General features: G+C 30.6%; 5 protein-coding genes across 6 annotated transcripts; 3 read left to right on the top strand and 2 right to left on the bottom strand.

Annotated features, from left to right (window-relative positions):
* The first annotated feature begins 701 nt into the window (after window positions 1-701).
* On the top strand, window positions 702-2,234 carry LOC134834888 (deoxyhypusine hydroxylase). The gene is made up of 2 exons (XM_063849696.1): window positions 702-1,046; window positions 1,104-2,234. The coding sequence occupies exons 1-2, from the start codon at window positions 783-785 to the stop codon at window positions 1,743-1,745; spliced, it is 906 nt and encodes a 301-aa protein (XP_063705766.1). The 5' UTR covers window positions 702-782; the 3' UTR covers window positions 1,746-2,234.
* Window positions 2,235-3,572: 1,338 nt separating this feature from the next.
* LOC134837618 (uncharacterized) lies at window positions 3,573-4,905 on the top strand. The gene is made up of 6 exons (XM_063853001.1): window positions 3,573-3,685; window positions 3,749-3,917; window positions 3,999-4,136; window positions 4,227-4,370; window positions 4,435-4,651; window positions 4,712-4,905. Exons 1-6 carry the CDS (start codon window positions 3,573-3,575, stop codon window positions 4,903-4,905), a joined length of 975 nt encoding a protein of 324 aa, XP_063709071.1.
* Window positions 4,906-5,538: 633 nt separating this feature from the next.
* LOC134829548 (tetraspanin-33-like) lies at window positions 5,539-7,953 on the bottom strand. Its single transcript, XM_063842654.1, has 2 exons — window positions 6,708-7,953; window positions 5,539-5,563 (listed from the first exon to the last, which is right to left on the bottom strand). The coding sequence occupies exon 1, from the start codon at window positions 7,682-7,684 to the stop codon at window positions 6,845-6,847; it is 840 nt and encodes a 279-aa protein (XP_063698724.1). The 5' UTR covers window positions 7,685-7,953; the 3' UTR covers window positions 5,539-5,563; window positions 6,708-6,844.
* Window positions 7,954-9,478: 1,525 nt separating this feature from the next.
* On the top strand, window positions 9,479-10,524 carry LOC134837915 (transcription initiation factor TFIID subunit 12). 2 transcript variants are annotated; one of them, XM_063853313.1, is made up of 3 exons: window positions 9,479-9,563; window positions 9,754-10,078; window positions 10,141-10,524. In XM_063853313.1, the coding sequence occupies exons 2-3, from the start codon at window positions 9,908-9,910 to the stop codon at window positions 10,459-10,461; spliced, it is 492 nt and encodes a 163-aa protein (XP_063709383.1). In that variant the 5' UTR covers window positions 9,479-9,563; window positions 9,754-9,907; the 3' UTR covers window positions 10,462-10,524. The 2 variants fall into 2 exon arrangements, with proteins under 2 accessions (XP_063709383.1, XP_063709391.1); XM_063853321.1 differs by lacking the exon at window positions 9,479-9,563 and adding an exon at window positions 9,620-9,635.
* Window positions 10,510-11,074, bottom strand: LOC134837933 (peptidyl-prolyl cis-trans isomerase FKBP2). The gene is made up of 2 exons (XM_063853332.1): window positions 10,858-11,074; window positions 10,510-10,797 (listed from the first exon to the last, which is right to left on the bottom strand). The coding sequence occupies exons 1-2, from the start codon at window positions 11,020-11,022 to the stop codon at window positions 10,540-10,542; spliced, it is 423 nt and encodes a 140-aa protein (XP_063709402.1). The 5' UTR covers window positions 11,023-11,074; the 3' UTR covers window positions 10,510-10,539.
* Between the last annotated feature and the right edge of the window lie 331 nt (window positions 11,075-11,405).

The raw sequence follows: 11,405 nt of genomic DNA, 5'->3' as shown, positions 1-11,405 counted from the left end.
GAGGGCTCTAATTTATCATTTTTAATCATTTTATAACTCAAAACTGCCAAAAAATTGAAACTGAAAAAAAAATTTTCTTTGACATAGTTTTGTTTTGAAAACTAAATCAAGAGCAAAAACTGTGTCAAAAAATGTCAAAAACTGTGTCAAAGCCATTTTTGTCAAATCTTGCTCCAAATGGATAAAAATTTGTCAGAGGGCTCTAATTTATCATTTTTAATCATTTTATAACTCAAAACTGCCAAAAAATTGAAACTGAAAAAAAATTTTTCTTTGACATAGTTTTGTTTTGAAAACTAAATCAAGAGAAAAACTAAATCAAAAACTGTGTCAAAAACTGTGTCAAAGCCATTTTAGTCAAATCTTGCTCCAAATGGATAAAAATTTGTCAGAAGGCTCTAATTTATCATTTTTAATCGTTTTATAACTTAAAACTGCCAAAAAATTGAAACTGAAAAACTTTTTTTTGTATTTGAAATTTACTGTTCTCTTTCTGCTTGAAATTGATCAAAACTACAAAAATTTTCTTTCAATGTCTTTTTGATGGTTTTAAAGCTTGAAAATTGATAAATATATGAAAAATACGTAAAAAATTATCAATATATCAACATATTTCTTAAAACTTCTTAAAATCTGTTCAAAAATTTTAAATCGGGGGACAATCCCCGAAAATCTGAGACACCTCGTCACCCTAACACACTCGACAAAAACAAACCAAAGCAACGTGATCAAAAAAATTTTCTTCTTTTTTCCGGATTTGCTCAAGATTTTCCTTTGACACGATGGTACAATTTGACGACAAAAGTATCGCCAGAATCGGAAGTGTTCTAAACGACAAAAATCGCCCTTTAAAAGAACGTTTCCGGGCATTATTCACACTAAAAAATATCGGAGGACCGGTTGCACTTGAAAACATCTTCAAAGCATTCGAGGATGACTCAGCCCTACTAAAGCATGAGCTGGCTTACTGCATGGGACAAATGCAAGACCCCCAAGGAATTCCAATGCTCGTCAAAGTTCTTGAAGATGTCAAACAGGAACCGATGGTAAAAATAAAAAATAAAATTTTTTAGATTTTTTTTTTATTTTCCGTTAATTTTTAGGTCCGTCACGAAGCTGCCGAAGCCCTCGGTGCCATCGGAGACCCCAAAGCCAAGGCAATTTTGGAACAGTATTGCTCCGATCCCGTAATTGAGGTCGCCGAAACCTGTCAGATCGCCCTCGAACGTCTCAAGTGGCTGGAAAATCGAGATTTAGACAAAGACGAGAATCCGTATGCCTCGGTAGACCCTTCGCCAGCAAGTAGTTGCAAGGATATCCAGGAATTAAAGAAAACCTTACTCGATGACAACGAAAGTTTATTCAATCGGTATCGCGCGATGTTCAGTTTACGAAATTTACGCACAGATGAAGCCACAATCGCTTTAGCGGCAGGTCTCAAAGGCAGCAGCGCGTTATTTCGACATGAAGTTGCCTTCGTTTTGGGTCAGTTGCAACACGAATGCAGTGTTCCGTACCTGGCAGAGTCCCTAAACGACAAAAATGAGAACGAAATGGTGCGACACGAATGCGCCGAGGCCTTGGGAGCGATCGCCACCGAAGAATGCATCAAAATTCTCGAGCCATATTTGAAGGACAGCAAAAGAGTCGTCAAAGAAAGTTGCGAAATTGCCTTGGATATGTGCGAATATGAGAATAGCCCGGAATTTCAGTATGCCAATGCACTGCAAGTGACTCAAGAGTAACGACGACAAGTGAAAAAAACGCGTGAATTGTACAAAAATGGAAATAAAAAAAAACCTTGAATTGTGCAACATTTTTCATTCATCGATTTTTTCAGCACGTAGATCCGAAACGATTGATAATTAATCACAAATTTTGTTTGTTGGGATTTTCACTCGGTATTCGTGTTTGCCGCGTTTTCACATGTTCCGAAAATCACTCAGCATGAAATGAGCATTTACGTGTTTTTTAAGGTCAAAATATTTTCGCGTCGACAGTTTTAGAGTGACTCGTAATTTTTTGCAAATTAAATTAATAGAAGAAAATTCGCCGTAAAGAGAGTCACTCTAGTCACGTTTCCATAGCGGGACAAGAAAAAGCGTGTTACATTGAGTTACGACGAATGTGTAATTAAAGCAATTGTCTGTCTTTTCATAAAAATTTTGCAATGTATATTTACTTACACTTTCACACATGATTAAATTCAAGCGGTTGTTATGAAATTTTTCCTATGGGCCGATTAAATTAATTCTGCATATTTCGCGTGAAAGATCTTCCATAGCGAAATTTGAATTAAAAATACATTACAATTTTTGGTACAAGTTAATTTAATTTTTTTTTACCTACAAATAATTTACGTGAATTATGAGATTTTTTTAAAATATTTTAAAAATAATTTGAGTCAAGTTTTTTTTTAAATTTATTGCATTTTATTTTTTTGTTATCAATAATGAGTTTTAGATTTTTGAAGTTAAAAATTTATGAGAATTTTAAAAAACAAATTAAAACAACCTTAAATTTTTTTTTATATATTTTACTTGTTTCTATATTTTGCCCAAAACTTAAAAATTTTCAGTTTAAAAATTTTCCATATTTTTTTTTTTATAAGAAAAATTTTTGAAATTTTTTTTTATCTTAAAAAGGAATAGATAAACTGTTAAAAATCTTGAATTGACGGAAAAATTGAAAAAAAAAACTGTTAAAATTCAAATGAAACGGGAAAATGTAATTAAATTAAAAATAGCCTTCTAAATTAAATTTAAAAGAAAACAAATTTTCTTAAATTTTTAACCTTAATCTATTAGAGGCGGACTGGCCTTTTTGACTCTTGAATAATAATTTTAAGATATAAATATACAAAAAAAAAAAAACAAAATTAGGTAAAATCTCGAAATTTTCAGTTAAAAGTTTTGATAAATAAGAATTTGAAATAATAAAAAGTGTTAAGAGAACTTTTAAAATTCTCTTAGAATTATCTTCATTGCGTTATTTTATATTATTTTTCATCTTTTTCTTTTAAATTTCATTCATATTGCATTTTGCCTGATTTTGTCTTCACTTAAATTACTAAAAGAGCTCTCAAGAATTTTCTTAATATTTTTTTTCGTTTGAAATAATTTTTTGAACTCACTGTAATAAAGATATTTAAATAAGTAAACAAAAAAAACACGGGTAGTTAGATTAAACTTATGCTTAATCTTACCTTCAGTTGATAAAACTACTTACTTTTTTTGAGATAAATTTTTCAGTACATAACTTTTTGAGCTTCACTAAAGTTCCTTGAATTCTTTGAATTAAAAATGTCAAACGAAAATCTATCATTCAAATGGCTTAATAAAGAATTTGTTAAAGATGTAACAATTGCTAAACATTCAATAAGCCCAAGTTGCTTTGAAATTAAAAATTTTGAAACAACTTATGCATCATCTAAAGGAGACAATTATTTTGGAACTGTTTTCAGATTAAAAGTAATTTTATTTCTAACTAAAACCAAAGAAAGTGTGGAAGATTATTACATCGTTAAAACAAAAGCTGGCGAGTCAGATTCTGAGTCGTCTAGTTCAAACGTAATGACTGATGAATTACAAGCTTATCAAATTGAAATCGAAACTTACGAATCAGTGATCCCAGAATTAGAGAAAATATGGAAAAATGTTGGAGAAAATGTAAATCTTGGACCTCGGTAAATTTTTATTTTTTGAGTGAACTTTAAGCTTGAAAGTTAAATTAATTTTTTTAATGAAAGGTGTTACAAAATTTATCGACATCCAACTGATATCATTGTTTTAGAAGATCTTAAACATGCAGGTTTTCAAGTAGCTGATAGACATAGTGTTCTAAAAATGGATGAAATTGATCTTGTTTTACAATGGTTAGCTAAATTTCATGCTGCATCAGTAGTTTATGTGCAAAAGGTATTAATTTATCAACTACGTCCATCATTTCAAAAGTTAAAAAGTTCATTAAAATTTTAAAAATTGATATTTGAACTCTAGAATGGTCCTCTTAGCAAAACTTTCAACAAAGGCATGTTTTCAAAGGAGCATATTGGAAAATCTTGGGGTACTCATTACAATCAGCTATATAAGACTTTCAGAATGTTTAAATGGGATGAAAAAATTACAGCTAAACTTGTAAGTTAAAAATAATTAAACATAAATTATTTAAAACTTAAAAATGAATTTTTTATGCGAGAAATTTTATAATAATATTTATAAATTAAGGACAAATTTGGAGATTCTATTTATGAAAAATGCTGCGAAGCCATGGAAGTTGATGAAAAAGATTTAAATGTCTTAAATCACGGAGATATTTGGATATTAAATATTTTATTTGCTGAAAGGGATTCAAAAAAAGATATAAATGTGGTAAATATTTTTTATTAAAACATCTTTAAGCTAAAGATTTCTTAACAAATAATTCTTGTCTCAGATTGACTTTCAATTTGCATCTTGGGGATCTCCTGTTCAAGATTTGTGGTTTTTAATTTCAACTTCAATGAATATTGATGATCGGATCCAAAATTTAAAGAAAATAGTTAATGATTATCATAAATACTTGGTTCAAAATCTTAAAAAATTGAACTATTCAGGACATATTCCTACTGAGGAAGAATTTTATTCAAATTTTATTAAACGTGGAATAATTGGTAACATTTTAATATTTCGTTTTTTAAATAAATGTTTCAACTTTAATTTTTATCTTATAGCTTTGGGAATTACAATCGAAAGCTTTGCTGCTATTTGTATTGATAAGGGATTACAAATTGACTTTGAAACTGTGAAACGTGAAGATCCCGAAGCAATTGAAATTCGTAAAAAAATATTTATGAATGATAGATTTATGAAAACAGCTGAAAAATATTTGAAATTTTTAGATGAATTGGGAATTTTTGATAACTGAAAAATTCTCACGGTTTCAAAGTCAACAAAATCAACAAAAAAAAATATATATAAAAAATTAATACTTACTTTTTGTCTCTTGGTAGAACGAAATCTACGGGTCCCCTTGTTTATTCTATAAATTCCATAGCAAAATATTTTTGCTGATATCTGCGAATAATAAAACAGCACCATGTTGACACATCGCTAAAAACATGATCTGGCATGAACTAAAGATAAGCAACTTTGTCTCATATTACAATAAAATGTGTTATTTTATTCATATATAATATCTTTATTTTTCTTTATAATTTGTTTTCCATTGGCATTTTGGTTGATTCTTCATTCTTATAAATGATACATTATTATTATTAATTTTTTTTTGTCCTTAATAATATACAAAATTTTTATATATCATCTTGTTCTTTTAATTTTTTTATTCAAAATTTATAAGAATATTTTTACTCAAATATAAATTCATGTTTTTTTATTAATAATAATTATATGTAATGTTATATAAAATATGTACGAATATAAGAGAGAGTACATAATATAATTAATTAAGAATAATGACTTTATATCATACATTTTTTTTAAGAAGAAAAAGGATTCTATAAAAATTTATCTTTTTTTTTTAAGTGAAAGTGTTTGTTTTTGATTTATTGTCTCGAAAGTTGTGACTGAAAAAAAGTAAATGGCAGGGTAAATTTTCAATACGTATTAGTTGATATATTAAGATTATTAATTGTAATAAAGTCTTTGTGTAATTTTTTTTATATATAAAATTAATTATATATCATGAAAAAAATTATTAGAAATTATTAATGATCAATAAAAAAATAATTAATAAAAATAATATAATAATTAATTTTTATAATTTTATTAAAATTTCATTATTAAAATTATTATTCAATATTAAAAATATAATTTAAAATATTTTTTAATAAAGAAATTATAATTTTAATTAAAAAATTAATATTTTTTTTTAAAATTAATTATTATGTTATAAAATTATTTTTTTTAAAATTCATCATAATATAGAAAATTAAAGTTAACAGAAATTGTTACAAAAGATAAAGTAATAATTAATTCTAATTGTCTTTTTCATGTTGAATTAATTTAATAGTAAACTCTACTTGCATTTTATTGTGGACGTGTCATTTTGTGACATTTTTTTTTTGATTTTCATCTTGAGGAGACTTGAGAAGTAAAACATCAATTTCTACATAATTCATTACAACTATTTGATGGGGTTCCGTAATAAAATGCTACAAGCTTAAATGTATATAATATAATAATGTAATTAATATTAATTTAGTCAGCTCTTATAATGTTCTTTTTGAGATTTTTATCATTTTAATAATTAATTAATATAATAATCATATATGTTTTGTTCTCATTAAAATCTTACTTTAGAAAAAAATTCTATCACGAAATTCTAGTCCAATTCATTTTTTTAAATGTTCTCTTTCATTTCATTTTCAGGGAGGGGGACAGACGATTCATCTCATTTTGCTCTTTTTATTGTTTTATCACTAAATGTTTTTTTTTATTAATTTATTTATGTTTAGAAACTGCTGTTCCCTACAATGCAATTCTAGTATTCCACTCCTACAAATATTTTTTTATATATGATAAACGTAAAATATGTGAGGTTGATGTCCAATTATTAAAAATTTTTCTTCGTTGTAAAAAAATGAGGTTTTTGTATGAAAAAACACGAAAAAAAAGAGGTGACTAACACTCATCATCATCACATCGTGTGAATAGTAGATTTCGTGAAAACGAACAATTAAGTAAGGAAACACAAAAAGAAATACATACTTTGATAAAGTTATAGTTGTGGATGATACAAACTACTTCGTTCACACAATACACATTAAAATTTTAGATTTTTTTTGTTGATTTGATTTTTCTTTTTACAAGCGGTATCCACCAATGTCTGTCCACCCTAAGTCTGTTCATGACCATCGTGATTTCTGCAATTCGATCTGCCCCTCGAGCGTTTTGGCCAGATAGATGACAAAAAGTTGACTAAATGCCGCCCCCAGGGCCACACCAGCAATCGTATAGAGATTCCGTTCAGCCCAAACGCGCACAATTTCAATGCATCCCGAGGTCCAGATCTTCTTACTGGCTGCTGCCACACTGAGCTGCTGTATGTGATACCCGCACATGATGTTCACGAGGCCCGACGAGATGTCTGTGGCATTTTTGCAACACGAATACGGCACTCCGCCACGCTCGACACTCGGCGACGAGATATTAAAATACTCATTTTTACCCCAATCGAGGTAGCCAGCGTTCGACAAACCGCAACACTGGAACTCTTGCTGCGCGAAATCGATGAAATTCTGCAAATCGGGATCGTCGCGATAACTGGTGATAATTTTATCGGTGAATTTTTCCTCCAAGACGCCGTTCATGGTGTGCGGAAAGACAAATGCCACAATGGCGATGCCCATTTCACACAAGAAGAACAACAACAAACACATTGAGTAGAATTTGAGCAAGCAAGTGTTCTCCCGCAGCGCACCGAGACATCCCGCGAAACTCACGATAAAGACAACGGCGCCCGCGATTATCATCAGTATCGAAATGTTCAAGATAATGTCGTAGATTGTGTCGAGCTTGAGAAATCCCGTACTGTGAAATTTGTCAATTAGAGCGTAAAATCCGATTCCGATGAGAAGGCCACCGAAGAGCCAAAAGATAAAGTTGAGCAGGAAAATCATGTATTTGACGCAGCTGCTCACGTAGGTGAAGTTGTGCGTCGGGTAACGATAATGTGCTGGAGGCATGTTTGATTAATATAAAAGCACCTTGAACTCAAAAAAAAAAACTCTTCTCTCAATGGAGTTGTAAATATGCCACTTTCTTTGTCTCTGCTTGTGTAACTTTTCACTTCACTTTATGTGAGACACATTGTTTGCACTGGCAAGTGTTTAGCTGATTGACGATAGTCGAGCACCGTTCTAACGAACTAAAACATTTTTACGGACAAAAGCGCGATCGAATGAAGGTTTTTTCGCGTATCTTCGAGAGCAGTCAATCGACTAATGGCCTCAAAATATTATTGTTCGTGCATATGAGTCACTTGGATTCGCAAAAGTGAGCTTTCCTGGTACTGGAAACGTTATCTACTAAATGGAGATAATTTCGAGGTATCCGACTGTTGGAAATATTGTACCGTTGTACCATTAAATGGGGTGTTTCAAAACATTCTTTTGAAAAATTTGGAATTGATTTTTTTTTTTAAATTGAACAAAATTGAAATAGTTAACTATTTTGGCGTATTCTATTGATTCTATTCTATTTACATGTTTTTTTCAATCTTAATGTATCGCGGGGGGCATTCAACAAATTTCATTTATTTTTCACTTTTCAGGGAAAGTTCTATTTCTAAAATTTTTAATTAATCGCAGGAAAAAAACATAAAGTATGAAATTTAAAAAAACATTTGGTAGTATGAAAAAATATGAAAACTTCGAACTTTCAAAACTGTTAATTTTAAAAATCTTGATATAAAATGTGTACCAACTAAATTTAAGGAATGTGTTTCAAAATCTTAATTTTAAATAGAGGCTCATCGACTTTCGCAACCGTTGGTTATTTTTTTTCAAATACTCGTTTTGAGAAGACTTAAATCAATCCAGATCGAAAGCCAGGGCGAAAATGCATCTCGGGTAAAATAGTGTTTTCAATCGCAATTAAAAGTTGATCTACCATAAAATACTCCAAATATGTACATATGACTTCTGCCCTTGGAATATAATATTTCTGTCGATTGTTTCTCCGCAATTAGTCATTCTGGCTCGACTGTCCCAATGGCAGTAGTAGCAGGGTAATTTAATATTGCCTCTTTGGTATCCCATTAAAACTATTATCATTTTCAGATCTACTACTACTACTTATCTGTGTTCCACATAGAAGATGTTCTCATGTAAGAAATTAATTCATTCGTAAGGTTTTTTGTTGACGGTTGAATATCCTATTACGACGGTTGGCTTAATGTTTTTATTATGAAAAACAATGATCTTTTCAAAATACTTATGACAGGCTTCTTGTCTATCTTCAGAGTAGTATGTTAATGGAAAAAAATGGTTTTAGATTGTTGCGTCGTCTAACAGCCAGATTTTCGAAGCATTTTATTATGCACTTTTATTCAGTTTTAATAATTTACAATTATACTACCACAAATCATTAAGGCTATTGCTCCTGTTTTATTTAGAAGCGACGCAAAAGCATCCATAAAAGAAATGTGCTTTTAATTTCACGTACAATTTTTTTTTTGTATAGATGCACGCGTTAAAACATAAAACATAGCTCTATATTCATAGGAAGGTTTTTTTTTATCAAAGGCAAAGAAAAATAATGACCTAAAAAAAATAAATAGAATCTAAATTTAATGTAAAAATATATAAATTAATTTTTATGAATCATGATTATTTGTAAAAAATATAATTCACTTCTATTGAAGGAAATAAATTTTTTTTTGTGAAACAAGAACGTTGAATCTTTATCCGTTTTGAAAATACTTACGGTACATGAAGAATTGCCTTGATCACCCCATTGAACGGTAATGTCAACTCTGACGTATTCAAGAAATAAACATAAACAGTAACTTTTCAGCTGGACAAATAAAGCAATTTTGCCTCAAAAATACTTTAAATTCTCTCCGTAAGTTCATTTACTCACTTGATTCGGGTACTTTAATATCGGTTTCCGTAACTGGTGACTTGGTTTCATGTGGTACTTGGCTAATTTTATGTATTTTTCAAAATTTTCTTCAAACAATAAGCGATTGTTAAGAAACTATTTACTAAGCATTTTTATGTTTTTTTTTCTTGCTATTTCTGTATTTTTGTAGATATTATTTAGTAACATAAAATAAACACACGAAACACATTAAATACAAGCTTTTCCACTGCAACACATCTTTCCTGCTATTCCTATCAATCCGTCTTGCTGGCACTTTCTCTGTAGCACTCTCTTAAAAAAAAAATACAAAAAAAAACCAAAAAATGTCTCTAAATATCGGGAATAATAATACAGATCAGCAAAATAACTGTATCGAGGACCAAATATCTGCGATGGCGTCACCAAATCAAGCCAACTCGCCCATGCAAAGTGGATCAGCAGCTGGCGGGAGTGGCGCTCAAGGTGCTAAAAATTCAGTCGAAAGTGCAAGTCAGGTGAGTTTTATCAGAAAAATTACCTTTAACGACTTTTTTAATGTCAATTTTTCCAATTACAGATCTTAACAAAGCCTCGTTTACAAGAACTCGTTCGCGAAATCGATCCCACAGAACAACTCGACGAAGATGTCGAAGAAATTCTCCTGCAAATTGCCGACGACTTTATCGAGAACACAGTAAATGCCGCCTGCATGCTCGCGAAACACAGAAAAGTCTCAAAAGTCGAAGTGAAAGATGTCCAATTGCATCTCGAGCGTAACTGGAATATGTGGATACCTGGTTTTGGCACCGAAGAATTGCGTCCGTATAAGAGAGCGACGGTGACAGAGGCACACAAACAACGTCTCGCCCTCATACGTAAAGCGATCAAAAAGTATTGAACGAACATTGTCTTATTTTAATTGATTTTCCCCCCTAAAATAATGTAATAAAAAAATTCAAAATTGAAACTTTTATTTTTACAACTCGTCCTTTCGTTCGATTTTCACGAGTTCAACTTCGAATATTAGCGTTGCGCCTCCGGGAATTTTCGCTCCAGCTCCGCGATCGCCATAGCCAAGATGGGGCGGAATCACTAAGCGACGTTTCTCGCCTTCGCACATATTCAAGAGACCCTGATCCCATCCCTTGATGACTTGACCCATGCCGAGAGTGAAGGTTAGTGGGTCTCCACGAGGAATGCTCGAGTCAAATTCAGTGCCATCTTCCAAGGTTCCCTAAAAAAATTAAAAGATTTTGAGGATTACGTGGTCTTATCGATAAGAAGAATCTATTACCGTATAATGCATGGACAATAAATCTCCCTTTTTGGAACGAATGGGGCAATTTTCAACACGTTTCTTGACTCCTATCTTGAGTTTGGGCTCAGGTTTGTCATCGCCGGTCACTTGAGAAGCAGCGAATAACGTAAAAACACACAAAATTAGGAAAGTTGACTTCATTGTTGATGGTCCGTTTATTGGTAATTTATTATTAGAGGACAGGGCAAGTATTAAAAATGTTTCAAGTTTTATTTAATTATTGATTTTTTGTAATTAAAAAATTTTTTGATGAATTTTAGTTAAATATCTTTTAATTTTTATTTAAATTTCTTTAGTTTTATTTATATTTTATACAAAAATTATTTATTTTTTATTTTAAAATTAGAAAAAAATTAAATTAATCAGAATTGGGAACAAAATTAAACTTGAAATGACTTTAATTATCACTTTCATTCGTCTCACTACCGTATTCGCTCGGATAAAACCTCATCTAAGCGGAAAAATGTTACAACAGTAACGACTTCAAAAAGAAATAAAGCGTCGCCTTATCGCAAAACGTTATA

Source organism: Culicoides brevitarsis, chromosome 1 (genome assembly GCF_036172545.1).
Source record: "Culicoides brevitarsis isolate CSIRO-B50_1 chromosome 1, AGI_CSIRO_Cbre_v1, whole genome shotgun sequence".
Taxonomy (NCBI): domain Eukaryota; kingdom Metazoa; phylum Arthropoda; class Insecta; order Diptera; family Ceratopogonidae; genus Culicoides; species Culicoides brevitarsis.
This window is presented reverse-complemented; position numbering and strand designations above follow the sequence as displayed.

Coding starts and splice junctions, on each gene's coding strand:
- LOC134837618 (XM_063853001.1), top strand. CDS start 3,573: ATGACTGATGAATTACAAGCTTATCAAATTGAAATCGAAACTTACGAA. Junction 4,371..4,434: donor CAAAAAAAGATATAAATGTG/GTAAATATTTTT, acceptor TTCTTGTCTCAG/ATTGACTTTCAATTTGCATC. Junction 4,652..4,711: donor TATTAAACGTGGAATAATTG/GTAACATTTTAA, acceptor TTTATCTTATAG/CTTTGGGAATTACAATCGAA.
- LOC134837915 (XM_063853313.1), top strand. CDS start 9,908: ATGTCTCTAAATATCGGGAATAATAATACAGATCAGCAAAATAACTGT. Junction 10,079..10,140: donor CAGTCGAAAGTGCAAGTCAG/GTGAGTTTTATC, acceptor TTCCAATTACAG/ATCTTAACAAAGCCTCGTTT.
- LOC134834888 (XM_063849696.1), top strand. CDS start 783: ATGGTACAATTTGACGACAAAAGTATCGCCAGAATCGGAAGTGTTCTA. Junction 1,047..1,103: donor ATGTCAAACAGGAACCGATG/GTAAAAATAAAA, acceptor GTTAATTTTTAG/GTCCGTCACGAAGCTGCCGA.
- LOC134837933 (XM_063853332.1), bottom strand. CDS start 11,022: ATGAAGTCAACTTTCCTAATTTTGTGTGTTTTTACGTTATTCGCTGCT. Junction 10,798..10,857: donor TATTGTCCATGCATTATACG/GTAATAGATTCT, acceptor TAATTTTTTTAG/GGAACCTTGGAAGATGGCAC.
- LOC134829548 (XM_063842654.1), bottom strand. CDS start 7,684: ATGCCTCCAGCACATTATCGTTACCCGACGCACAACTTCACCTACGTG.